Source organism: Cicer arietinum, chromosome 3 (genome assembly GCF_000331145.2).
Source record: "Cicer arietinum cultivar CDC Frontier isolate Library 1 chromosome 3, Cicar.CDCFrontier_v2.0, whole genome shotgun sequence".
Lineage (NCBI taxonomy): Eukaryota > Viridiplantae > Streptophyta > Magnoliopsida > Fabales > Fabaceae > Cicer > Cicer arietinum.
The window spans coordinates 59,701,848-59,727,961 of record NC_021162.2 but is presented as its reverse complement, the minus strand read 5'-3'; the positions used below and the strand labels follow the sequence as shown (position 1 = coordinate 59,727,961).

The 26,114-nt window shown below is 31.9% G+C and overlaps 4 protein-coding genes across 6 annotated transcripts; 3 read left to right on the top strand and 1 right to left on the bottom strand.

Moving 5' to 3' along the window:
* Nucleotides 1-1,061: 1,061 nt before the first annotated feature.
* On the bottom strand, nucleotides 1,062-12,709 carry LOC101511945 (mediator of RNA polymerase II transcription subunit 33A-like). 2 transcript variants are annotated; one of them, XM_004492548.4, is made up of 11 exons: nucleotides 12,020-12,709; nucleotides 10,280-10,627; nucleotides 7,600-7,904; nucleotides 7,397-7,488; nucleotides 6,960-7,311; nucleotides 6,605-6,815; nucleotides 6,403-6,517; nucleotides 5,460-5,621; nucleotides 3,781-4,429; nucleotides 3,127-3,333; nucleotides 1,062-2,424 (listed from the first exon to the last, which is right to left on the bottom strand). In XM_004492548.4, exons 1-11 carry the CDS (start codon nucleotides 12,415-12,417, stop codon nucleotides 1,307-1,309), a joined length of 3,957 nt encoding a protein of 1,318 aa, XP_004492605.1. In that variant the 5' UTR covers nucleotides 12,418-12,709; the 3' UTR covers nucleotides 1,062-1,306. The 2 variants fall into 2 exon arrangements, with proteins under 2 accessions (XP_004492605.1, XP_027188307.1); XM_027332506.2 differs by lacking the exon at nucleotides 12,020-12,709 and having other exon boundaries at nucleotides 7,600-7,747; nucleotides 10,280-10,420.
* A 1,829-nt stretch (nucleotides 12,710-14,538) lies between these two features.
* On the top strand, nucleotides 14,539-16,500 carry LOC101511623 (uncharacterized). Of its 2 annotated transcripts, none has more exons than XM_073366675.1 (2): nucleotides 14,539-14,750; nucleotides 15,739-16,500. In XM_073366675.1, exon 2 carries the CDS (start codon nucleotides 15,765-15,767, stop codon nucleotides 16,344-16,346), a length of 582 nt encoding a protein of 193 aa, XP_073222776.1. In that variant the 5' UTR covers nucleotides 14,539-14,750; nucleotides 15,739-15,764; the 3' UTR covers nucleotides 16,347-16,500. The 2 variants fall into 2 exon arrangements, with proteins under 2 accessions (XP_073222776.1, XP_027188359.2); XM_027332558.2 differs by lacking the exon at nucleotides 14,539-14,750 and adding an exon at nucleotides 15,449-15,547.
* A 1,865-nt stretch (nucleotides 16,501-18,365) lies between these two features.
* Nucleotides 18,366-19,546, top strand: LOC101511300 (uncharacterized). Its single transcript, XM_004492546.4, has one exon. It carries the CDS (start codon nucleotides 18,459-18,461, stop codon nucleotides 19,092-19,094), a length of 636 nt encoding a protein of 211 aa, XP_004492603.1. The 5' UTR covers nucleotides 18,366-18,458; the 3' UTR covers nucleotides 19,095-19,546.
* Nucleotides 19,547-22,869: 3,323 nt separating this feature from the next.
* On the top strand, nucleotides 22,870-24,151 carry LOC101510992 (calcium-binding allergen Bet v 3-like). Its single transcript, XM_004492545.4, has 2 exons — nucleotides 22,870-23,272; nucleotides 23,655-24,151. The coding sequence occupies exons 1-2, from the start codon at nucleotides 23,076-23,078 to the stop codon at nucleotides 23,992-23,994; spliced, it is 537 nt and encodes a 178-aa protein (XP_004492602.1). The 5' UTR covers nucleotides 22,870-23,075; the 3' UTR covers nucleotides 23,995-24,151.
* The last annotated feature ends 1,963 nt before the right edge of the window (nucleotides 24,152-26,114 follow it).

Here is a 26,114-nt window from a genome sequence, read left to right as displayed (position 1 = left end):
TGTATCGACAACTTGTGGATAGTCTTAATTATTTGACAATTACTCGACTTGACATATCATTTGCTGTTCAACAAGTAAATCAGTTCATGCACTCTCCTTGCCACTTTCACTTGACAGCAATCCATCGCATAATTCGCTATTTGCTAGGTACCTCTCAACGAGATCTTTTCTTTTCCATGGGCACAATTCCCAAATGGATTGCCTATAGTGATGCTGATTGGGTTGGGTGTCACCGGTTGGTGCATGTTTCTCGATTCTTCATTGATATCATGGAAAAGTAAGAAACAAACAAGAGTCTCTAAATCATCTACTGAATCATATTATTGTGTTATGTCTACCGCTTGTTCTAAGATAATTTGACTTTGTGGTCTTTTGGCTGAACTTGGATTCCCTCAAACAAAGTTGATGCTCTCTATACTGACAATACAAGTGTTATTCAAATTGTTGCAAATCCTATTTTTCATGAGCCCACCAAACATATTGAAGTAGATTGTCACTTCATCCGCAAGACTTATGATAATCAGGTTATATCTATCCCTCACATCAATACTCAGTTTCAAGTTGCAGATATTCTTACCAAAGTTGTTCCTCGCACGCGCCATCAGTTTCTAGTTAGCAAATTGATGTTCCTTGACCAGTCGCATCAATTTGAGGGGATGTGAATCAAGAAATAATATTGATTTGTAATTATATTTATCAGATTTCCAAAAATAAGTTAGACAAATCAGAATTTGATTTAATCTCCTTAATTTGTAATTATGAGATGTAAATATTGTAACGATTATTTATACGAAAAAATATCAAAGCAAAAGGACATCAAACCCTAATTAGTAACATATTAATGACCAACTATTGTATTTGCATCGCAGGTTCATAATTGGTTTGCAAATGGTGGATATGCAGGTATGAGTGCAATATTAATTTTTTTTTTATCAAACATTGAAAATATTTTTAAATACTATTAGAGAAATAAACAATAATTATTATTTAGAAGGATGCATCGCGTAATTGATAACAATAGAGATTTATTTTAAGCAAGATAAATCTAAGCCGTTTTCAAATCATTAAAAACAATATGGTTGTTATTGATTGTTTTTATTTATCATAATAACCAAAGTGTTCTCACTTGAATCTCTCTCTATAGATAGGTGGCACATTATGATTATGACTCTACATTTATAGTTCATAGGACTAGGATTGAGAGAAAATTGCAACCGGCATCCTTCTTTGGAAGAATCCAAGAGTAACTCATTATTGTCTTTAAAGCAAATTTGACATTAATTTATGATTGAATCTTCATATTGAATTATGAACATGGTTTTTTATGTTTAAACTCAATCACATTGACAAGTTCAGCAAGAGCTCCCATAGCTGCAGTCCCACCTCTTTGTAGTAAAGAAAGTGCTAGTTCATGTTCATTCCATCTACTTAATCCACGAGCTAATTTCCTCAAAGTCTCTACCTTCACTTCTTGAACCCATGTAGGTGCAAGACTAACTATTAATCCTACTAAACAACAGACATAAGTTTTCCATGTAATAGGATTGCAACTGAGTGAGATTTTCCTCTCCATCACTTCTGCCAAGAAGTCCAAATGGACTCCAATTATACGATTCCTTCTAGAGAGTTTTGATGATGGTAAATTGGTCCCAACACCCCATATAATTGATCCTGACAGTGTTAACAGATACGCTATAGCATAACCCTCAAGTATATACGACACAACACTATCATTTTTGCGCTTCAAATCCCTTGACGACAGCAGCCAGGTAGGAATAGTCTCCTTGTACAATTCCTGGACCAGTTGTATGCCGCCTGCTGCGCATAGGAGACTTGCACCAAGTGTTGCCATTTCTTTCACACTTTGAGCAGCAACAGATATTGATGCTTCATTGAATTTTAAGTGGCTAGAACCAGAACTTGTTCTCCTGCCAGCTAATTCATTGGAATACTCTGTCACTAGACCTACAATCACATCGTTTAGATACTGCACGTTGTGTATATTTCGACAGGATCGAAGAAAAAGGAATCCCGGTGCAACAAAAGGACAGGCACCAGGCGCAGTAATGGAGCTACCCAACAGGCCATTCACACTACATTCAGCAGTCAGGTTTGAGGTTGAACCACACAATATTCCAAGAAATGAGGTGAAGCAACTTCTCACCAACTGAGCAACAGATTCATTGTTATGTCTGAACACAGAACGGGAACCTGATACGACAATGAAGTTGTGCCAGCGGCGAACCTTTTGTGCCCACAAAGAGCCAATTATAGGCATGCTAGGCCAAGGGCAACCTGATGCACAATTTTCCAAAGCAGCTCCAGTGATAGCATGCATGTACTCCAGGCTCTTGTCAAGTTTAAAAGTAATGGATAAACTGACGAGAGCTGCCATGGGTAACGGAAGCATTACTGGTGAACCTCCTACCAGCAACAAAGACGTAACTAGTAAGCAACGCATATGTAATAACTATCACTGCATTGTTTAATCTAAAGTATCCCGATTAATGATTAGAAAAGATAAGAAAACAATAAAATTTGCAGATTTCTTTCAGTAATGATAGTCATAATGCTAAGTTCATACCCTCAAGCACATTGTCTGACAGAGAATTACACGGAGGGAATATTTGATGATTTTTCATACCCCGATGAATAACCCCACCACTGATTTTTCTATTATCTCCCTCAGACACAACCCTATATACCTACTTACTTACATGCATCAACACGTGCACACATGGAGTGTTGTTCAAGTGAGAAAGTCAACTAGACACAAGAAGTGCGAGGACTCGAGATCGACATAAATGTACAGGACATACAAAACAATATGAACATTCTAGAAAGAAAAAAAAATTGTTAAAAGTATTCAATTAGAATGGTGATGAAACATAAAGTTGTAATCTGAATCATTGCAGGTTCCTAGAAAGAGGGGGAAAGACCAATTTATTCGGGTCACTGCAACAATTTCTGGCAATCTTTGTGTAATTTTGTCTGTGCATGAGCCTAACTCTGTATTTTCCACCTATACGCCCTATCATGTATGATGTGTTTTTAATTTGGTAGGACTCGTAATGGAAACTGGAAAACATTGAACAGGTATATTATAATAATGAACCAGCAAAGTACCAGAAGAACAGTTTGGGACTTCAACACCAACATGAGTCAATATAGCTTTTATTTCTGATTCCACTGACTGAAGAACTGCTGCTGGACTAGGCCAATCTGTTCCATTCATTGGAACTAGTTTCCATACACCACGAGTAATTTCTGAAGAAAAGTAATCAATAATGGCAGCAAGTGATGCTGGAAGAAAGTCAACAAGGTCTCTCAGACCTGCAAGTGAAATGGCACACGAGTTACAATGATAAGATGAGATGGCACCGAAAACACAGGCAACTTCTGTCCAGTAACTTTTGTCTAACTGCAACAACTAACTTCTACTTATTAGCTGCATTATAACAATTGGTTAAGAAATGTATAAGTGCACCCAAATCACCTAATTTGACGTGAACTCTATTCTTCATTATATTATAATTAAAAGCCAATAATAGTTACTTTAATGAAATGTAATTCGATTTAGTACACGGGCTTCGACAAATGTGACAAAATTTTAAGATATCCAAAAAAGAACATGGACAAAAAATAATTGGAACTGGAAAGTTTATTTAATGTCCATGGTTTATCCATTAAAAAGAAGCAGAATAGGCGAGAGAAAATTGGTGGAAACAAAGAAAACTCGAATTTTGATTCATAGATTAGTAAAGCTAGCATCTAGCAAACCTGTTGTTAAATCTCGTGAGGAAAGCCTCCCATGAACACAAGCAGTTAAGATTGCTTCCAGGACAAAAGGAAGAGCTTCCAGTACTTCCCATGCAGGGAGCATAGGTCGTTGAAGAGCATCTTCACCAGAATTTATGAGGGAGCTACACGCATTACTGCTAGGAGATGAAGAATTACTTGATGATATCCCACCTTTGGTCATCATCTTCTGGTAAATCATGCTTAAGATTACACTAGCAGTTTGATGAATGGAATTTCCAGTAGAAATACCAGACAGGGTTGAAGCAACACAAGATTTGTATTGACAGTACAAGGCCCGTAATTTTGGAAATGAATCGATATATACAGGTTTAAATGATGCAGAATCAAAGAGATTTTGGTTGTTTTTTAGCTTATCTTGGGAAGACATGACCCAGTTATTGTGCAATGACAAAAGATACTCCAAACCTCCAACTGCAATTCCTCCTTCAGTGATGCACTGATCAATAGGGGGTCTACAGAATTTCCATAAACGAATGAGGAAAAGAAATGCTAAAGAAAAAGCCATGTATACTGATGTTGAAGGCTCATCGCCTGTGCTATTTGGTGTTGGTGTAATTGAACCAAATGCTTCACAAAGTGGTAATAAAGAAGCAGCAACTGTGGGGACCTACACAAATAACTCTTATTAAAAAAAATTGACATCAAAATTTGACTGGAAAATAAATTAAGCTTGAGACTGAAGTCTATACACTAAAAACTCAGGAATGACACTTGAACTATAAACCAACAATTTAATGGCACTTTAACTTGCCAAACTTAGTGCATCCACAACAGCAACTAGAAGGAATCATTTAAACTTTCAAAATCTTTCTGTAAGGTGACGTGTTTTCTTCCTCCAACTTTTGAAATATGTCATTTGTTGTTCCAGAAATTCGGTTTTAGCCCCCCTTTGATGTCTGCCATAGGGACCACGAACACCATATTTCAAAAACACGGGAACCACAAGTGACATTACTTCAAAAGCAGGGGCAAACCTACGCCAAATTTCAACAGGGGAACTGCAACCGAGTTTTTGAAATTGTTTGGGGACAAAAAATATATTTAAATATTATTTTTATCTTTACAAAAATTATTAGCAGGCTGTTTAGAGAACAAGTTGATTTGGGATAGGTCTAACACCTCAAACGCTAGCTCAAGGTGTGAGAATTGCCCAACCTTATAAGGATAAATTTGGACAAATCTCCAATCGATGCAGGATCTCAGCACATCCCTTTAGAGTAGACAGTGATTGGGTGGGCAAATGTGAGTGTCAGATCTCAACACACCCCATCATGCTTGATACTAGACTAGACATCTGAAGCATAAACTAATGCAGGTGGCCCAATAAAAGATTTATTATAGGCTCTATATCATCTTAGAATTTGAGTTAGTCCTAACTTGGCCCCAAAAGCTAGCTCGAGGGATGAAGATTGCCTATGCTTTATAAGAACTAATTTGGCCATATCAGCCGATATGGGATCTCAGCACACACGCTCACACCCAAGACTGGACGTCTAGAGCATGGACAAATAACTGTCAACTATCAAGTGAAACCAAAAGTTTTCCATCCTCAGAATTTTATGATAGTGAATCAAAATGGGGTATCATATTCATATAGCCATCAAATATCTAATAAATTGTTAAAGTGATTCACTTACAACACCATGTAAAGAAAGTATATGAACTGTATCAACACAGGAAGCTCCACGGAGGACAGCACTTAGCATGGACGTATTATCAACCAAGGGGCCCCAAGTTCCAGAATGACTATGAGGTACGGGAGAAGCCAGAAGTTTGATTACATAGTGGACCACATGTTCCTACGAAAGAGACAAAAGTTTACATCAGAAACAACAAATGATGAGGAACACAATATTCATAAATACAATACCAACTGAAGTATTCACACATTAATCCATAATCCAGTATAACTAATGACAAAACAATTATTTAATCGCTGTAGAACTAACGCATATGATAGACACATGATGCTTAGCCCCAAGTGTCATAATTGCATAGAACAGAAGCATGATAAAAATTTATTCCTAGTTTAGGTGTGAGGAGGATGGGGAACCATGGCGCAATGATTGAAGTTGCTGCCGTGTGACTAGAAGGCCATGGATTTGAGTCGTGGAGCCGGTCTTGTACAAATTCAGAATAATGTTACTTTCAATACTCTGCAATGAATCCAACCCTTCCTTGCACATCACCATAACGAGAGCTTTATAGCTAATAGGTAGATGGCTAATCCAAACTAACTCTAACTCTCTTAATTAACATACCTAATAGGTAGATAGCCAAAACACCCTTTATAATGATACAGGCAATCCTCCCCTCTGGAGCTAGCTTTTGGCGCTGAAGCACCAATCCATTCTCAATCTGATATTTGTATTATTATATTATTCCAAATATGCAAACCTAAACTTATGATTTTACTTTCTCCTTAGTAAGAAGATTGTTGTTTGTGCTTTAGTGTGAGACAGAAAAATGAGTACTCATAAAGAATATACATCCACGAAAACCTCAGAAGCACATTTAAGAAACTGTATTTGGGAGGACTTCCAAAGGTCCAATATCTCTGTTAGGAATAGGATTTGTCACCTGAATATACCATCCACGACCGAGGGATGCACCGCATAGAATCTTTGCAGCTGCAGGCCTTTCCAACTCTGATCCATTTAATGCAATATAGTATAACTTCTCTATCTCTGCTGGGCTAGTATGAAATAAAAGTTGTGAATGAAGACCATCAGCACTTTAGATAAACACCAAAATCGAATCACAATTTTGCATAAAAGCGAACCTTGAGGCAGGTGTCGCCGTAAGGGCATTTATAAGAGAATTGTTTAACGGTGTCCCTTCCATAAATGTTAACCATGGAGATTTTTCTAGTGGCGATGAATCTGACAAAGACGTAACAGATGTAGACACATAACCAGGCCAAAAGTACACTGACGTATCCATTAAATTTCGTGCAATGCAAGCTTCCACTATGAGATGCCTCAAGTTCCCACCTAAGAGATAATTATTTTATAAGTATCATAGATATATTGAAGAAAAAAACAAGGAGTAAGTTAAGTTGTATGCATGTGATAGTAATCCTTATTCATCATAACGGATTGAATCATGGAAGCACATATGAAGTTACAAAAATCAACCTGCTTTTGTATTAGAATTAGCATGAATGCCTGTGAAAGAATCGTCCTTTTCATTCATAGAATTATAAATGAAGCTTGCAGCTTTTCTAGCTGCCTGATTGGCTGCATCAACAACTAATGCAGGAGGGCATAAAAGGCCAGAAAACTGTCCAAGGACTTGAACAGATGACATCAGGCCACAAACTGCCTGCTTTTCATATCTGTTTTCTGATTTCACAGGCACTGGAACGGAAGACGGATTATGTTCAGAGTCATCCCTTAGAACATCCAAAACTGCCAAAGGGACAATAGACAAAAGCATGCATAAACGGGCCTCAAGATGGGGAATAGGACCTTCAGGAGGATCACGCTCCTGCAATACACCATGAGAGGGGAGAGCTCAGTTATTTGGTTAATACTGCCATTAAAACAAAAAATTAATATGGATCAATCTCAACTCGCTGCACAAGCCGGAGGGCTGAAAGCCAAAGTGCTAGAAAAGTTTCGTGCCAGCTAGCCTGGTTAATTATTTGTAGTGTCTTGATTCCTTCTGCAAATAGGTCATGAATATTAGGAAAGACCTGAATCCTTATATAACTTTTTAAAAATAAACTGCTAATGACTAATAAATAATTGCTTTAAACTCATCTCAGAAATTTACCTTTAAGCACATCAATAGCTGATTTGATAGGAATTTGCCTAGAATCCATAGCATTCTCCATGTAAATGTCAAAAGGAATCCAGCAAGATCTGTAGTTGCACCTCAACAATGTCGTACATGATCCAACATCAGCAAGCATCCTAACCATCTGATGCTTATTTAGGCAGTAATCAAAATGAGAAACTCCACGAATTTTTGCAGAAACTTTTGTAAGAACTTGATTTACTAATTTTAATTCTGATGATGCTAATTCAAGGGATTCAAGAAATTGAAGCCTCTGCAGGAGGCAATTGAAATTTTCAGGCCTATCAAACATGGTGAAACACAAAATGGGGAAAACAGGTCGTCAATTTCCCAACACAACTCATAGATAGCAAGATATATGAACAATAAAATTAGATTCATGTAAACATCAACACTTAAAGAACTAAAAATTAGTTATCAGCAAATGTGCTTATAGACAAGAGAAGCCAAGATTACTGGGCTTTATGGCATATGCATAGGTGCTGCTAAATAAAATTTCCCAAACAATTTGATAGTTGAACCATTCTATTTTGCATCTGTAAGTAGTTTCACAACTTGAAACTACCGTTTTGATGCATGATGGTGGGTATTGTTCTAGTAAACCACCTTGAAATAACCAGATAAGAACTCTGGCATATACCGACAAACAAAGCAGACCCTTTTTTGAGACATACTAGAACTTGAATGGAGAGTATTGTTTACCTTGAATGGTCAATTGATGAATCCAACAAATAATTTCCGGTCAGAAAAATTCTAGACGAAAATCCTGCAGGATTGTTAATGATTTTGAATCCTTGGTTTTATACATCATCTTCTTCTGGTTAGATGATTTCTTGATTGATAAACTAAAAACTGTTTTTGGTGGAACTATTCATGAAGCGTCCGTTCCACTAGAGAATATCACAGATTTGAGGAGAACTAAAAGCGATGGTTTCCCTAGACTAACTGCCAAATGCTTACATGAGTAACAGGACCATGGTCCCCGATCTAAATTATGCATGGAAGAAGTAGGCTTCCACACGATCTTGTAACTCCAAGCATGAACCAATGAGATAAGCTTTCAATAGAAAACAAACTCATCCCATTCTTCTATGTTTTGCCATGGACAATCAGAACGCACTAGGCTTGGACTGGACAACAATTGACCCTAGACAGAAATGTGAAAAGGAATATGGAATGATTTTCATTTGATATGATTTATCATATAAGCTGATCTCTTTTCTTAAGACCGGTAATTTGCACTCATATAAGTTAATTTTAGTATTCACAACTTATTAGACCAGGAAATCGCTTCTAAGATGCTTTCTCTAACATACCGCCACATGTTCAACGCAAGAATTTTTTACATCATGGTATACAGTTGAGAATCAAAATAGAGATGGCTTATAGTAGAAAAAAAGTATACAATATCAATGGTGAAACTCACATTATCAATTTTCGGAGCTCAAGGGAATAGGCTAAAACATCATTTCAGCTTTATGGTTATTTATAGGGATAGAAACAAAATCCGCACCCACGGATACCCACCGAAACACATCCCGATTTAGGCGGGGAAAATCCGCTTTGATTGGGTGTGGGTGCGGGTTTTCCTCGAAAATAATACACTGAATTTTAACATTTTCCCTCAAGTTAAAGCTTATTATGCTTTAAGCTCGTTACATCAAAATATTTTATCACAAAAAAAAAAAAAAACTGAGTATGACAACTGTTGGACTAGTTTGAAAAGATAAGACACCATTAATGATTAATGTGTGAAAGAGTCACAACTGGATTGATCATCGGTGAGAATAAAACACGTCACTAGTATGATTTATATGTAGGAATAGAGTCACCACCAGATTGATCGTCAATGGGAATGAAAGGTGCCACTAATATGATTCATATGTGGGAATAGAGCCACCATCGGATTGATCGTCGGCGGGAATAAAATGATTGTCTGAGCAAATGGTACCTTGTCCTTAAAACCAAGCTCTCACAACAGCAAATACAGTGGTGGCACACTCGAAAGAAAACGTGCGGTGGCAGAGAACAATGGCACATAGTGACGGTGGTACAGTGGTAGTGGTGTGGTTGGTTATTCGAAAGGTGGTGTTGCCAACCGCAAATTCCGCCGCTAGCAGCAGTAGTGAAGCACAAAGACGGGTCACAAAATCAAAAGTTGCTCTGATACCATAAAAAATATAAGTAAATTTATGTGTGCTTCTTGTGAGATCGCGTCTTCTATTTATAATGATATTGCAATAAATACATTCAATGTCTAGGAAGTTGTGTTGACTAGAACTATTAACAATTAGTCTAGTATGCAGCACCATCAAAGAATAATAAAAACATACACTGAATTTTAACAATTTTATATATATGAATGGATGCGGGTGTAGGCGGAGAAACTCAAACCCCGTCGCGGGTGGAGATGGAAACCTAAATTTCACATTTGATAAAAAACAAGGGCAAGTGCGCGGCTTTTCCCCGACTAGTCGGGTGCGGGGGTGGGGGAGGCAAAACCCGCCCCCACTTGTTGCCATGCCTAGTTATTTAGATGTTAAATATGACTACAGATACTTATAGCAATGGATTGAGATGCAATTAACTCTAAAATTCCAAACTAAACTTTCAAGATAATCATAAAGGCCAAAAATATAAAATGTTGAGACATTACATGTTTAAGAGAACAGACTGCAGAAGTATCGTCGCTTTTCTGGTTTCACTTAGTCTTTCCAATACCTCTAAGGCTGTGATGGAATTTCTCTTCCTTATCTGTTCATGATAATCACCTTTTTTAAAATTGTGCGTCACATTATGATCAATTACCATATACTGATCGCCTGTTGGGACTAAACAGGATCTTTCATTAAAAGTCACTTGTATTCCCCAGTCATTTAATGTGGTATCAATCAAAGCAATGAAAATGCTAAAAAAGAACAGTATAAATACATGCCCTAGCTCCACATCCTGAATTTTGAATGTTTCAGAAAAGTGAAAGACAGAATCAACAGACTTAATTATCCTGCAAAACAAAACAAAAACAGTTTAAGAATTATATACCATTGAACAAGGTATATTCAGGAAGTATCACTCAAATTAAGTAAATACAAACTAGGACAGAAAACAAGAAAGTTCAACCAAATAGAAGTAATAATAATGTAGTACACATTATCACATGGATTTTCAACTTCAAACTTATACAGAGTTACACAAAAAGTAAAACATATTCTTATATCAACTACCATGCAAGTAACCAATCATCAATGCATTTGGGTAAGAGTTTCAACTTTCGAGCAGCCAAGTTACCAAATTTCAAACAAAAAATCATAGTATTATTTGCTAAAAGAAGAAAATAATTTAGGGAAAAAAAGTGCACGGGATTTGGAGGATAATGGATAACCCATTGCAAAAAGAAATTAAAGGTAAAATAATAAATAACAAAGAAAAAGAGAATACATTGATTGGGTTTGAGCAAATTTGACAAACAGCTTGATTAAACGCTTTATTGAATGTAACACCTTTAGATTAACTTATGAAAAATTCATTTACACTTATCTTCTAACATAAACACTTGTTAAAATTGTTTGAGACTGCTTATGAAGATAACTTTTAACATCTCTATAAGCCATTTTCAGCTTATTCCAATAAACTCTATAATATAGCTTACAAAAACACATTACAGTTTATATAAAAACAGTTTAGTCACATGCCCATTCTGATTATTGAAAAAGAGAAAACATCATTCGAGTTTGTGCAAAGTTGAGAAACTGACTTTATTAAGCCCTTATTGAATAAGGCTACATTTCAGGCTACATTTCGATTGGCTAATGAACAACCCATTTTGATTTATCTACCGACAAAAGTACTTCAATAAAATATTTAGAGATTTCTTATGAAGATAAAAGCTTGTTACACATCTATAAACTATTTTCAGCTTATTCTAATAAATTCTTCAATAATACTTACAAAAATATCTTACAGTATATATGAAAAGAGTCTAATCATAAGTTACAAAAATATCTTACAAAAATATTCTTCAATTATAGAAATTGTTTACCCTGGAACACTTTCATTCAATAAATGCCTAATTAAGTTGTTCACAGTAAATACTTACCATAAGTTATTTCTATAAGTTGTTTCAAACTATGAAACAATCATAGAGACACAATCACACAAACACTGGACACTATTAGTACATCTATTTTTTTTTATATATATTTTGGTACAGGAGAAGGAGAAGTATAAATGAATGATTGTAAACTCTTCCATAATAATCATAAAATGCTAGATAGGTTTTAAAAGACAATGTCATAAAATAAGCTTCCATAATAATCATAAATAAACTCTTCACTAACATTAATTATGAAGTTAAACTAATAAGTGAAGAAACATAGTTAATTTAGGGTTTACTTACTTGTTAGTGCACTTGATCGAAGCGATAGGGTGAAAATTAAAAGCATGTTGAGCAAGAAGTGGAAGGAAAAGAGCGTAAGCATGCGGATGAGAATATCTACGAGGAAAAACCTTAGAAGATAGAAGAGAAAGTAATTGAAGAGGGAAAATTAGACGAGAAGCAAGAGCGTGGTGAAGAAACTTCCACATCGAAGGATGATCCTTTTCATTTTCCGAACACATTTGAGAAACCAAAAGGTGAGCGAACTCGGGACTGGGTAACTCAACGCCAACCGAGTTAAGATATTGAATCAATTCCGTTACCCATGCCGTTGGTGTTTCGTTGTTGAGTTGTTGCCATAGCTTCAATTTGTTTGTAACCGTTTCGTTCACTTGTTGGTTCCACTCTAACGACTCCATTCTGGAAGGTTCTAAGTTAGTTACTGTTGATTCATTTATAATTATGAAATGTGAATGAATGATTGTAGATGGTAGTAATGACTAATGGAAAAGAAGAGTGGTAGTTAGATTGAGATAGGGTGTGTTTGGCTGTGTTTGAGTGGAATTAATTGATAGTGGTAAGTTGGTGGAGCAATCGCGCAAACGAACAAACACTTGTGCTACTCGCCGCTTATTGTCCCAACTGAATTTTGGGTATTTGGAGGGTACGTTTTTTAGAGATGAACACACCTCATGTCATAACTTTTCAGGTCAAAACTGAGTCTTTCCAACTCATTATTCAATATATTCGATGTGTGGACGTGGAACCAGTTTTTTATTCAAATAACATAGTTTCTGTTACACATGGGTAATTAAATTAATTTTGCAAGATAAATTTTTAATTTTTCTTTAATTTTTGAATTTTATGCATTTTTGTTTCTCCATTTCTCTAGGTTTTTGAAATTAATTTGTCTTAAAGAAATTGTCTAAAGATTCTAATTATTTATTAAATGTATTAATTTTTAACTTTCGATGAAAATTTAGTCAAAAAAAAACTTTTAATAAAGATTTAATATTATTTTAAATTTATTCAAAACTATCTTTACGCCACTCATTAGTAATTGTCAATTAAATAATAGATTCTTAATATTTGGTGATTCAATATCCTTTACGATAGTGTATTTAAAAATTTGAATCGAATAGTTCATTCACTTGAATCTTTAATTGATATTTACTATGGTTTGATAATTTTAGTTGTTATGTCTCAGTTTCATCTTAGTACAAACGATTTAAAGCAATTGATCAATAGTAGCTTTAGTCATTCAATATTTGGTTTAATTTTTAAAATATCACTCTACAATTATGATACTTCTACAACAGAAGAAACAAATAAGAAAAAATAGAGAGATAATGAGTTGTAGGGAGTGCAAGAGAGAGATTGTATTTGTAGAGGATCCATATATAATACTTCATAAAATCTATTATGTTGTGAATAATTAGAGTATTTGGTAGATGTTCATATTCATATATCCTATAACTTCCAAAGTTAAAGTCACTCGCTCCATTGTTATTATTTTTCACTTTCATGTTAGTGCACCTAATACACTTATATATTAAGTTACAAGAAGATATGTGTCCTATAAATAAAGCTACATAATCTTGTAGGAATGCACTTTGAATAACATAATGCAATTAACGTTGTATTCTTCTCTCTTGCTCTCTTATATTTTTTTCTTCTATATTTTACTATTTTATGCTTTTGTTTGGTTTATTTCGTAATACATTATCAATAAAATTCTCTACCACAACTAATGATGAATTTTGTTTTTGGAAGTTATATTACAAGAAAACTTATTCTTCTTCTTCTCACCATCTTTAGACTAGTTTAACTCATGATCTTATATATTACATTTTTTTCTCACAATTATGTTTCTTCATGTCAATCTTTAATATTTCTTTCATTTATGTTATAGCTTTTATCTTAATATGTTAATCTTTATATTTCTTACATATAAATTTTGTTGAGAATTAATTAACAAAATTATCCTGTTTGTACATTTTTGATAAATTAAATAAGAATTCAATATTCAAGCATCCCAAAGAATTGCATACGTAATAATTTTTATCGATTATTATTTTTGAAGATCATTTTTGATTAGTTCTTAAAAAATTAAAAATCTAATATTAAAGCATGTATGTAGAATTACTTAAAGAATGAATTTTCTTATCTCTATCTATATAGGTCAATTGTGATATTTTTAGTTAAATTTTTTTGTTTTTATATAATTATTTGTGATATAATTCTTAAAAAATTGATAAAAATTACTATTAAACCACATATGATCATAGAAAGAATAAATTATGTTGAAGATTGTTTACAAAAGAAAAAATGAGCGTGTTTTTGTTTCTATTTTTAGCCAGCATTACCTGGTTGCTGTTACAGTGCTACAAAGTACAAACATAGCATTTATGTTTTAAGCCATGATAATAATACAGCTTATTCCATTGAAAAACGTACAGCCTATAAGAAAAGGATATATAATATAATATTCCAGCTCAAATGCTGTTTTGTGTGACTACAAAAAACAAACAAACACGGCTTTTAACGACGGTATCTATTAATTTTTGCATTACTTATAACCCAATAATAGGCCTTCTTCAAACATTTGACAAACCGCACCTTTTCAAGGTGCTTAAGGGTTTGTCAAAAAAAATTCTTCATTTCTCTATGATTATTGCATTTTGATGGATTCATTTTAACCTTAATTTGATTCATTATCCCCTTCAATTCAACCTGTAGCTTCAATTCACAGGTGCATATTATACACATGTTACTTTTTGTCAAATTCTTGTTATAATATATTATTTTGTTCCTCTCCTTTGAGCATTGTTTCAATTTGCCATGTATTTTTTGTTTTCCGTTTTTTGATTTGGAATTTGCATTTTTTTTTATGAAATTAGTCATTCTGTTCATAGCCATGTTATGTTAATTTTGAATTTTGTACCAAAATAATTTTGAATTTGGTCAAGCAATATTTTGTTCTTTGCATGTGATCATGTTTTTCTAACTGGGCACTTAAAAGAATTAATTTGTAACTTTATCGAATTTCATCAAACTTTGCTTGCTTTTATAGGTAAGTATATAATTAATAACTTGTAACGTGCTAGAGGCTCTTATGTGCTAGGCATTTCGTGTTATTATCATCAAAAAATGTGGGGACTAGTCTCAGATAAATTTATATTATCATTAACAATAAATAACTTCATTTTCAGTTACATTGAATCATTGAAAATGGTAGGTAAATTTTGAACAATTTCAAATTCTTTGCAATTGATCATACATAAATAAATCAAGGATATATATATATTTTTTTCATGAATCACTTTCTGATATCCATAAAGAATCTAAGCTTTCTCTCAAGTCAAAATAAGTTTGGATTGCATACTCTTTTTTTTTAAGTCAAGCTTACACGCTAATGCCCTCTTAATGAAATAATAAAATATAAAAACAGAGGATTATACTTATGTCATTTAATTTTTTAACTCAGTACTGCTATGTTTACTTTCAGATACATTTATGTGAGAAAAAAGTTGTCAACAGTAGCTTTTGGTAATTAAATTTCCTTACATTAGAGAACAATTTTTGTTCACTATTGCACTCATCAATTTTCAATGTGCTTGTATAGTAGTAGAGTATAGCTATAATATTATTATACACAATTTTGGCTCAATAGTATAGATAAATAATCATGAAGCATTATAGTTATTTATTCTAAATGAATATATATTTTCATGATGTAGATCCATATAGTAAGAGAAAAGGCATAATGAAAGAAGAACATGGCAGAGGGTGGAAAGTGTGTATAGCTGTAACGTGTGGAATTTTGATAACAATTGTGTTGATAGCAGTGATCTTAGCATTTACATTGTTCAAACCAAAAAAACTGGTTAGCAAGGTGGATTCGATCGAGATTCAAGACATGGACATAGGTTTCAATGTGTTTAGTATGAATTTAAATTTGAATGTTACATTGAATGTGGATGTATCAGTTAAGAATCCAAATAAGTTTGGATTGAAATACTATGATGGATTTGCTCTATTACACTATAGAGGACTACAAATTGGTGAAGCTCCTATTCCTAATGGAGAGATATCTCCTGAGGAAACTAAGGGTGTGAATGTGACACTCACTCTTATGGCTGATCGTTTACTCTCTAATTCTCAGATTTTTTCAGATGTTACTTCAGGCAAATTGCCACTCAACACTTTTATGAGCATTGCTGGTGAAGTCAACATTTTAAGCCTTATCAAATTTCATGTCAGTTCCACCTCAACTTGTGATTTCAGTATCAATATTACCAATAAAACTATTGAGAACCATGTGTGCCATTACAAGACAAAGATTTGATCATACTTTCTCAGGTGTTGGATTTCTATGTTAGGTGAAGAAGGGAGAGTCAAAAATGAAGAAGAGAATTTGTGTTGTCCTTCAAAATCATTCATTAGTAGGAAACGTATCTGTTAACCTCTCCTTTTGAAATATCTTTCATTCTTTCATTCTATATTTCACTTTCTTTTGACTTAATTTTTCCAATTTTTTAAACTCTAAAATTAAAGTGGTTTTAGACTCTACTAACATATTTATAGTTATGACTTTAACTAATTTTAATTTTAATTTGTCAAGATATATTTACCATAGTTATTTGTTACAAACCTCTGATATATTGCACACAAAAAACTTGCGTTAGACCTTGATGGTATAGTAATAATGATATAATTATACATGTAAAATTTCATATTATACACATTCATAAGAACATAGTTTAATGATAGACATTTACATATATTTTAAATATCATTAATCATGTTTCTCAATAAAGCGATGCTTAAATTTTAAATTGTATACAATTTTGTATTGAATATAGTTGATTGAGAACTTTTTTTGACAGATAATTGATGAGAACTTGCATATTAATAGTGGGATTGAAAGATTTTATATTTTACTTTTTATGTTTGAAAATATAAATATTCGCCTTTATAAATATAACACCCTCCTTCAGTTCCTTTTATGAATTTTGAGCATGTTACTTAGGTAATACTAGTATTGACTTTTTTGAAAAAATTGTTAAACTGATCCTTGTTTTCTAACACAGTAAATTTTCTCATCCCAATTAAATTTTTTTCTATACATAAAAGTCAAGAATCGAATCCCCAATCATTTATTTAAGGTATTGAGCCCCTTGCTACTCACTCCAAATACATATTAGTATAATTTTAATTTAACTCAAAGTTAAGAAGGGTAAACTGATATAAAAGAAATTTGAGGTAGTTAATTGAAAATGATAGAAGAATTTGGAGTTAAAATATACAATTTACCTTATATACTGATATTCTATCATTCCATTTTTGTTTTAAAACTATTGAAAATCTAGAAATTCAAGATTATTTTTTAGTGAGAAGTACAAGATGTAATTAATGCTTTTTTCCCCTAACTATATATACCATAACTGAGAAATACATAGATATATATAATTACAGGTAAATATACTTTCCATCTTTTTGGAGAAATAAACAGTCCATTTCTATATTATTGTTGGCATGTTTCCATCTTTCAAGTCAATGTTTTCACATTTAATAGTGTAAACATTGTATATAGTGCACTAATACAAGAAAACCGCTTATTTGGTCTATAAATATTTAAGACATTCTCACAATAATATTCGAATATATTAAAATTATAAAAATATAAATAAATGTATCATATGCTAATCATTTTAATATTTAAATGTGTTATTAATTAATTAGTTTAATCTTAAAATATATTTTTTGTTAATTAATTTTGTCAATAAACTTACTAATATAAAAAACTTATAAATATCTTTTTGTAATTTTGATATATTCGAATCCTAAAATGACGCGTCTTACGAGGAAAATGAAGGTTAAATGATTTGTATAACTGGATCGAATATGCATAGTGCATGCCAATAAATGCATTCTTTTGACTATATGTCCAATGCACATACATACACATGGATTTGAAAGAAGCGTGTAGTTAGTTAGAACACGGAATGGCTAGCCGCGCCTTTACTTTAGGCCTGCATACTATATACATTTTACTTTAAGAAAGGTGGTTATAATAATAATAATTAATCATAAGAGAAAGAAAAAAAAGTTATTTTTTTAAATGATAAATTAATTAGAAATATTTTCATAAAATTTTTATTAATGTATGTTGAATTTTATTTTTTGATTAAAATGCATATTGAATTTTGTGAAGAACTTTATATTAAGGGATGAATAAAAGGTGAAAAAGAGTTTTATAATTAGTAATAGTAATTCAATTGGACCCTCACAACAACCAACTACCTATAGATATATTCAATTAATATTATGGTTGGCACAATGTCACTCTTATAAATGTAGCCTCTCCATCAAACCTCATTTACTCATCAAAATTTCACTACCTTATGGTAGCATTTCCATTTCAATTTCTCAATTTCAGTAATAAAAAACAAAAGCCATGAAGGATACACAAAACAAGCAAGAGCAAGAACAAGTGTTGATGAATATTCCACCAAAAAAAGGAAGAAATAGATGTATAACTTCCATATGCATACTTTTATTACTTTTAATAATTTTAGTCACAGTTTGTGTTGTTCTTGCCTTAACACTTTTCAAGCCAAAACAACCAATAACAAAGATTTCTTCAGCTACTTTACAAGGTATATCACCTCGTTTAACATTTCCTTCAATTGACGTACAACTCAATGTTACTCTTGACATCAAGATTCAAGTTGAGAATCGAAACCGCGCAAGCTTCAAACACGAAGATGGAACTAGTTTTTTGATGTATAAAGGTGTTGAAGTTGGAGAAACAGATATTTTTCCTGGTTTGATTCCTGCAAGAAGTTCTAGTATACTTCCTTGTAGGCTTACCCTTCAAGCTGATAAATTAGCATCTAATATGACAGGTTTTATAAGGGATTTGATGAGTGGTAAACTCACTTTGGAAACGGTTACTAAGATTCCTGGAAGAGTTACTTTTCTTGGATTTATCAAGAAACATATTGTTGCTGTGTCTAATTGTCAATTTGGTATTGGTTTTCCTGATTTGGAGATTAAAACCCAAATTTGCAAGAATAAGGCTAAGTTGTGAACCATGGAGGTAGTAGCTTTATGGAGTTGGAATTGGTGCATTTATTAAGTCATGTAGTTTTTAATCTCAAGTATTAACGGTTAAAATTGATTTTATTATCGTGGAATCTGAGCCATCTAACCTCAGATTAATGGCTGAGATCATTTACTGAGGGTAAAAGCATGATTTTTTTTAGGATAGGTAATCTAGATACATAGATTTACAGGTTATATGGTCACTTTACATTTTGTTGATATAAATATTAGTGTTACATGTATTTATTTATATATTTGTATGTTTGAGATTATTAGAAGTTGGTTGTGGTTTTGAAAATTTTGGGAACTCTATTTTGAGAAGTACTTAGTAGTCATATATTGGGCATATTTTGACTTTGTGACTATTAAAAGTTGAAACATGTTATGTGATACATGAATATTGAGGATAATGAATCTTGACTTTATTTTTGTATCTAATTTAATACTGTTGATTTTTTTATCCTCTGTTTTCAATTTTTGATAATGAGATATGATGAATTAAACCAAGTCTTTCCTTTTGAGCCAGCTTTATTTCACATTAAAACCAGATGAAATTTAGGTTATAGTATTGTGGAAAATGAATTCTCTAGTGTAAGCGCGTGACACACTAATAGATCGCAACCGGTCGATCTAAATCAATGTCCAAGATTGTTTAAATTTAATTTACTGATTTTATAATTTGAAGTGCCAATGAATGGCTGAGATTTAATACTGCATTAAATTGTGTGGTATTTCAACGGCAGCAAACCCAAAAAGCAAGGCCTGAGAACTGTGAGTTTCCATCTTTTTCAATAATCTTTGTTTACATGGTGAAAGAAATTTAATCCATCACAGTTGAATACAATATGAAAGTGATTGAGAAACAATTTTTTCTTTGTTTGCCTCTTAATTTTTCTGCAACTAAAATCCAGAACAAAGCCTGAAAAACTGGTCTATAGAAAGTGGTTAATTAGTGTCCACCCTATGGATGATAATTAGCGTCCACTCCGAGCCCCACTAAGCTCAGAACCACTTTCCCGTAGATCTCAAAATCAATCTAAGTTATTTGATACTATGTTAACAATAATAAATATAGAAGGAACGAAGATAAAAATAAACCCTAAACTCTAAATCCATAAAAAATTTATAAACCAACAAAAAAATTTAGTGTAATAGAATTACAATAAGTATAAATATCAGAGAATAAAAAAAATCTGAAATACATTTAATACTAATATATAATAATATTATTTAATAGTTACAAAGCTATAGAATTAGAGAGACACATAATATAACACTCCAGCCATTAATATTGGGAGATAAGTATCGTCACTATAGAGTCCCACTATCAATTAAACCACTATGAAAAACTGTACTTATCTCTTAGATACCGTACTCGAATTCTACGAAATACAAAAATTCCTAAAAAAAACATCCTAATTAATATCTCAAAAATGAAGTTTACGAAAATTCCCCTGCTTTGAAACAATGCTTTTTGAAATATTCACTTGCATAATAAAACAAGTTTTGGTATTAAAAATATATTCTCCAGCATCAAAGTTCACAAAATTCCCCATGTCCAGCCACATCAAATGAGGGATCAAAGTTAAGTTACATCGTCAAGCTAGGTATATTTCTCCTCCTTGATTTCTCAAGATGTATTTACTCTAGATTCAGTGCACATCCCAAGTTTGGCACACCAATATGTCACTATCCACAAATGCAGTCTTATTGTCATTGCATTTAGAATCAGTGGTAAAATTTTGATATTTTAACTTCAATAGATAGAATTCATAGTTATCCTTAAATGTTTGTAAAGTGGTTATAATTGTCATTTTAATTAATAATTTATCTCTTTCTCATTTTTGTGTTTGGCAATCAGCAAAAGCAAAAGCTCAAGGAACACATCAAAGTATACAAGGTTTGTTTGAAAAAGTCTATGCCTAGCCTTGAATGGAGAAAGAGTGAGAATGAGTTGTAATATACAGTACACCATGTAATAATACATTGTAAGTAGGAAAAAGGAAATAATTTAGGAATATGTTTGTAAGAATGACAGGTGTTGAGAATAACCTTTTTCTAACACTCATTATTTTATTAAATAATATATAAATTTATTATTTCACACTTTAGAAACAGATTTCATATAAAGTTGTGGGGTACATGTGAATTTCACTCAAGGAAATGTGACTATTGAAAACAATGTTCCTGGCATTCATTTTGTAGGATCACTAGGGGGAAAAAATGGAACTGGTTAAGAGAAAAAGTTATTTTGGACACACATTTTAGCTGTTGTGTTTAAATGAATGAGTTTTTCCGTATCACTCTCAATTATTCTTGCAGTGTTAACATCAAAAAATAATTTACTTATAGGTTCAGTGTTTTTAAGTGTCATTTTCTAGAAGTTTTTTTTTATTATTTGTCATACTCATAACAATTAATTCTTCCTGAGTTTCCTCTAGTTTACATCTTGTATATTTATTACAGAGTGGTGACTAATTTAGTCTCCAAGATTTGTAGGATTAGATAACTTGATCTATAACAATAATTGGATTTTAATTTAATCGATCTCTGAAAAATCTTCACCCATTTTAGCTTATCTAAGGCAACCAACAATCAAATGGACTACATCAACAGGATTAACTTAATTGAATATATTTTAAATATTAGTAAATTATTTTAAAATTTCATTAATTATAAGGGTGAAATTGATAGTCTCCTACATATCACGACCCAATTTTTTATGGTTAGACTCTTCCACTTGTGATTGGAGGCGGGTCCCACGCTTGTGGGTTTGGGTTATTTTTCTATGCATGGGTCACCTCAAAGTTGGCATGTGCACCTTTTGTAGAAACAAAGAAAGAAGAAGAAAAATATTGGTAGAAAATAAGAGAGGTCTTAGTTCTTGATCAGGGTAGATTTATAAGAATTATAATGAGTGAGTCACCATAATTTAGAGCCGGTCTAAGGCTTAAACTACTAACACAAGAGTTTTAGACTTCCAAAATAATTATTGTTTTGAAGTATATTTAAGTTTAAAAAATATTACCTACAAAAATAAAATGTCTCATAAGTGTCAAAAAAAATATACAAAGTGATATTTAATTATAATGTTTTACTTCTCAAAAAATAAATAGGTAAAATATAAATAAAATTAGAATTTAATGATATGTATTGTCGATGTAAATCTTTTTACACTTTTAATACATCACAATTATTTATTAAAATTATTTTAAAAAGTAGGTTTGATAAAAATTAAATATATTTAATGATTTAAAAGTAGTAATTGACTGACAATTTAAAATAAAATTATACTAACAATATATACAAATTAAATCTACAAAATTATTGTTATTAACATATAAATAAACCTCAAAAAGTTTTAGGTCCATCCTACCCTAGTTTTTTTTAAAACATAGCGAACCACCGTATTAAACACTAACTAAATTTCTTTCCCAAGTTAAGCAACTAAGAAGCTACCTTAAATAAAATTATGCAATTTAATAGACGATTATGGCATGAATAAGTCCTTGATGCATGTTCCATAAGTCAATGAGTCATATTCTTAAGATACCTCAAGCTTTAAATTTCATCTACAAAAAAAAAAAAAAAAAAAGCAATTCCAAGTCAACGGTGACTAACGAGAACCACTACTAATGTTAACCATATTTTCAATTAAAAGAAACTCAACTCAAACGATTGGGAAGAGAGTCACTTATGGTGTGCCACCAAACACGCGCTGTCCCTTATAATATAGCATAGCATAGCACAAACACAATACACACATTACACAAAATCAAATTAAGAAGCATCAACCATTGGTATAACATATTTATAGGTTTATTAGGATTTTTCCAGTTTTGTTTTCCAATATACACAAATCTATCTATCAATCCAACAACACAATACCCACTTCTTCTAACTCCTAGAGTTTCTTCAACTCCTTCATCGCTGCACGCACGCGCTTCTAATTCACGCGCTAGGGGTAATGGGGCAACAGAAAATAAACATGACATCATCGTCGTTTAGGCTTCGATGTCGGAGTCTCAACTCGCTCCGTCTCCGAAGAATATTTGACATGTTCGACAAAAACGGTGATTCTATGATAACAGTAGAGGAAATAAGCCAGGCGTTGACCATGTTGGGATTGGAAGCAGAGTTCAAAGAGCTTGAATCCATGATCAAGTAAGTTCATTGACAAAATTAATACTATTATTCAATTTACAATTTATCTCAAGAGATATAATAAGATTTTAAAATAATACTATTTTAGTCAAATTTTTGTTAGTTTTGATTAATATTTTTATTCATATTTCATTCCGAATGAAACAAGTATTTTATATTTTAAAATCTGGATCGAATCAATTCAAAAATGATACTTTACAATTCGGTTGTTTGATAATTTCGATCATGATTGCAACTTAATTTCAACAATTTAAAACAATTGAACCATTACAATTGGAGTTTTCAATTACAATTGAAACCACCACGATATTGTAGATTTTGAAGTTTAGTTGAAATTTACATTAAAAGTATCTTTAATAAATACTATTGTGGCAACGAACAGGTCGTACATAAAGGATGGCAACGAAGGGCTAACGTATGAGGATTTCGTAGGTTTGCACGAATCTCTTGGGAACACATATTTTGGAGTGGAAGAAGACGAAATGGAAACACTTGACACAGATTTGTGGGAAGCATTCAAGGTGTTTGATGAAAATGGCGATGGTTACATTTCGGCTAAGGAATTGCAAGTAGTGTTAGGGAAGCTTGGACTCGTGGAAGGGAACTTGATTGATAACGTTCAACGAATGATTGTGTCGGTTGACACCAACCGTGATGGTCGTGTTGATTTCTGTGAATTTAAGGATATGATGCGCACCACTATTGTCCCTGCTTCTTCATAATAATCTTCAAATACGTTACTCCTTGTATTCTACCAATGTTTTTCTTTTCCTAGCTTTCATTTTGGATTATTTTGCTGGTATATATTAATTAATCATGGATGCTACTCCATGATTGTTCTTAAGTAATAAAAAATATGTTTCACAACACTTAATTTTCCTTATACTTGTCACATATGATTAATTACATGTAAAATTATAATCATCTGAATAAATAATTAATTTAAATCACATTTAAAATTATAATTAATCATATAGTTAAATCGACTATAATTTTAGCTATAAATTAAAAAAATTAATTATATGTTCAATTGAACTAATTTTTAACGTGATTAATAAGTATTCCAAGTGGAAGGAAAAATAAGTGTTTAAATATCAGCAATTTATACTAGTTCTTTTAAAGATTTTAAATTTCTAGTAACATCTTGATGGCCAACATTAGACAATATGAGCTTGCATATATGGGTAACTATTGTGTGGTCACAGCAAGAAATGCAAATCATTTAGACTAAAATGAATGTCCATATAATTTTTTTTTATTAAATGTAAGATTGAAGGTCTGATAGTGAAAATTATGATCCACAACGATTTTGACAAGAGTTATATTTTGAAAGTTCTTCCACAATTAAGTTGTCAACGTGATTTTGTCAAATTTATTGTTGATCTAATATCCATATAATATTATATATAAATATTAACTCCATTTATGATCCATAATAACAATTAAAAATATGATTTAAATAGATTGATATGATAAATTAAAAACACTTTTTTATAGTCCTTAGACTAACTTTTAGACAAACAGCCTTTTAAAAATGTTTTGTGCTTGTCAGTTTTAAAGAAAATTTGGTCTAGTAGTGTGTAATGTAGGTTATGTCATAGATCTGGTTATATGCTCTAAAAGCTAAACTTGTAATTTATTCCGCTAATGCAACTCAATTGATATTTCTATTAATAATTCTCAAGAAACATGTAAAATAATAATTGATTACATAGAAACGAGGTGGGTGAAGATATATTATCTTTAAGAATTTAATATTTATATGCTTAATATGTGTAAATCTTTCATGATTTAATAGACTATTTTGAGAAAGTTTTAAATGATAGAACTACGAGAAAATTTTCATTGTTAATCAATGGAGAAAAAGAGAAAAAAAAGCATATGACTATTGATAACTAAATGAGTGTTTATTAGATAAATAAAATATCTTGTATTTCACACTTTAGCAACGTAGAACTTAGTGTATAAAACTTTTGAAATACGCAAAACTATACGAGAAAACTTTAACCAATCATAAACATTGTGGGCAGTTCGATTGGCTAGCCAATAGTTCATTGGATTTAGTTGAATTGGGGCAAGTAATATCAAGTTTAAGTCTTTTCACAACTCAACTTGTATTTGTATTTTTGAGGTATTTCTTCTACTTTTCAATATTTTTAAATACATAAAAATATATATATATATAGATTGGATTTAAACTAATTAATCCGGACAAAATTTAGAAATATTTTAAAAGACTTAGAATGAGAAAAGAAGTTTTGTTATTTTTATCATGTTATTCATGTTTTCTACGTTTCATATATTCTTGGTACAAGAAATATTCAATCAATATAAAAGAAGTTTTATTATTTTTATGATGTTATTCATGCTTCCTACGTTTCGTATATTCTTGTTACAAGAGATATTCAATCTACTTGGAGAAGGGACAACATAAATAACAACATTAGGAAGTTAAATAAGCTTAATCATTGATGGTCTTCAGATAAGAAGTAAAAAGTCGATTCTCTTCCAAATTTTGGTTCAAAGTGTAGGCCACTTCTTTCTTTTCAATTTGATACGATAGGATGTTTCTTTATTCAATTTTACATAATTTGTTCGGTTTTGTTTAAATTGATGGAATATATGATAGAATAAAATGGATAGAATAAAATGGAATCTGACAAAATTCATTTCATCATGTCTCCTTTTTTTTTTTCCTTTCATTTAGATTGTACGGGATGAAATCATACTTTTTATATTCTTTCTTTTATGTTAAATAACTAAACAATCAAATAAATAATTTATTCTATTTCGCTCAAATTATTTCCACTTCACTCTTTTATTTTTATTTATTTGTGTTGAT

Excerpts from the sequence above, each read along its gene's own strand:
- LOC101511623 (XM_027332558.2), top strand. The coding sequence starts at position 15,493 with ATGTTTACTTTCAGATACATTTATGTGAGAAAAAAGTTGTCAACAGTA. Across the intron at positions 15,548-15,738 it reads GTTGTCAACAGTAGCTTTTG|ATCCATATAGTAAGAGAAAA; the intron begins GTAATTAAATTT and ends TTCATGATGTAG.
- LOC101510992 (XM_004492545.4), top strand. The coding sequence starts at position 23,076 with ATGGGGCAACAGAAAATAAACATGACATCATCGTCGTTTAGGCTTCGA. Across the intron at positions 23,273-23,654 it reads GAGCTTGAATCCATGATCAA|GTCGTACATAAAGGATGGCA; the intron begins GTAAGTTCATTG and ends GGCAACGAACAG.
- LOC101511945 (XM_004492548.4), bottom strand. The coding sequence starts at position 12,417 with ATGGAGTCGTTAGAGTGGAACCAACAAGTGAACGAAACGGTTACAAAC. Across the intron at positions 7,489-7,599 it reads AGCTATTGATGTGCTTAAAG|AAGGAATCAAGACACTACAA; the intron begins GTAAATTTCTGA and ends ACCTATTTGCAG. Across the intron at positions 4,430-5,459 it reads TACTTTCTTTACATGGTGTT|GTCCCCACAGTTGCTGCTTC; the intron begins GTAAGTGAATCA and ends TTATTTGTGTAG.
- LOC101511300 (XM_004492546.4), top strand. The coding sequence starts at position 18,459 with ATGAAGGATACACAAAACAAGCAAGAGCAAGAACAAGTGTTGATGAAT.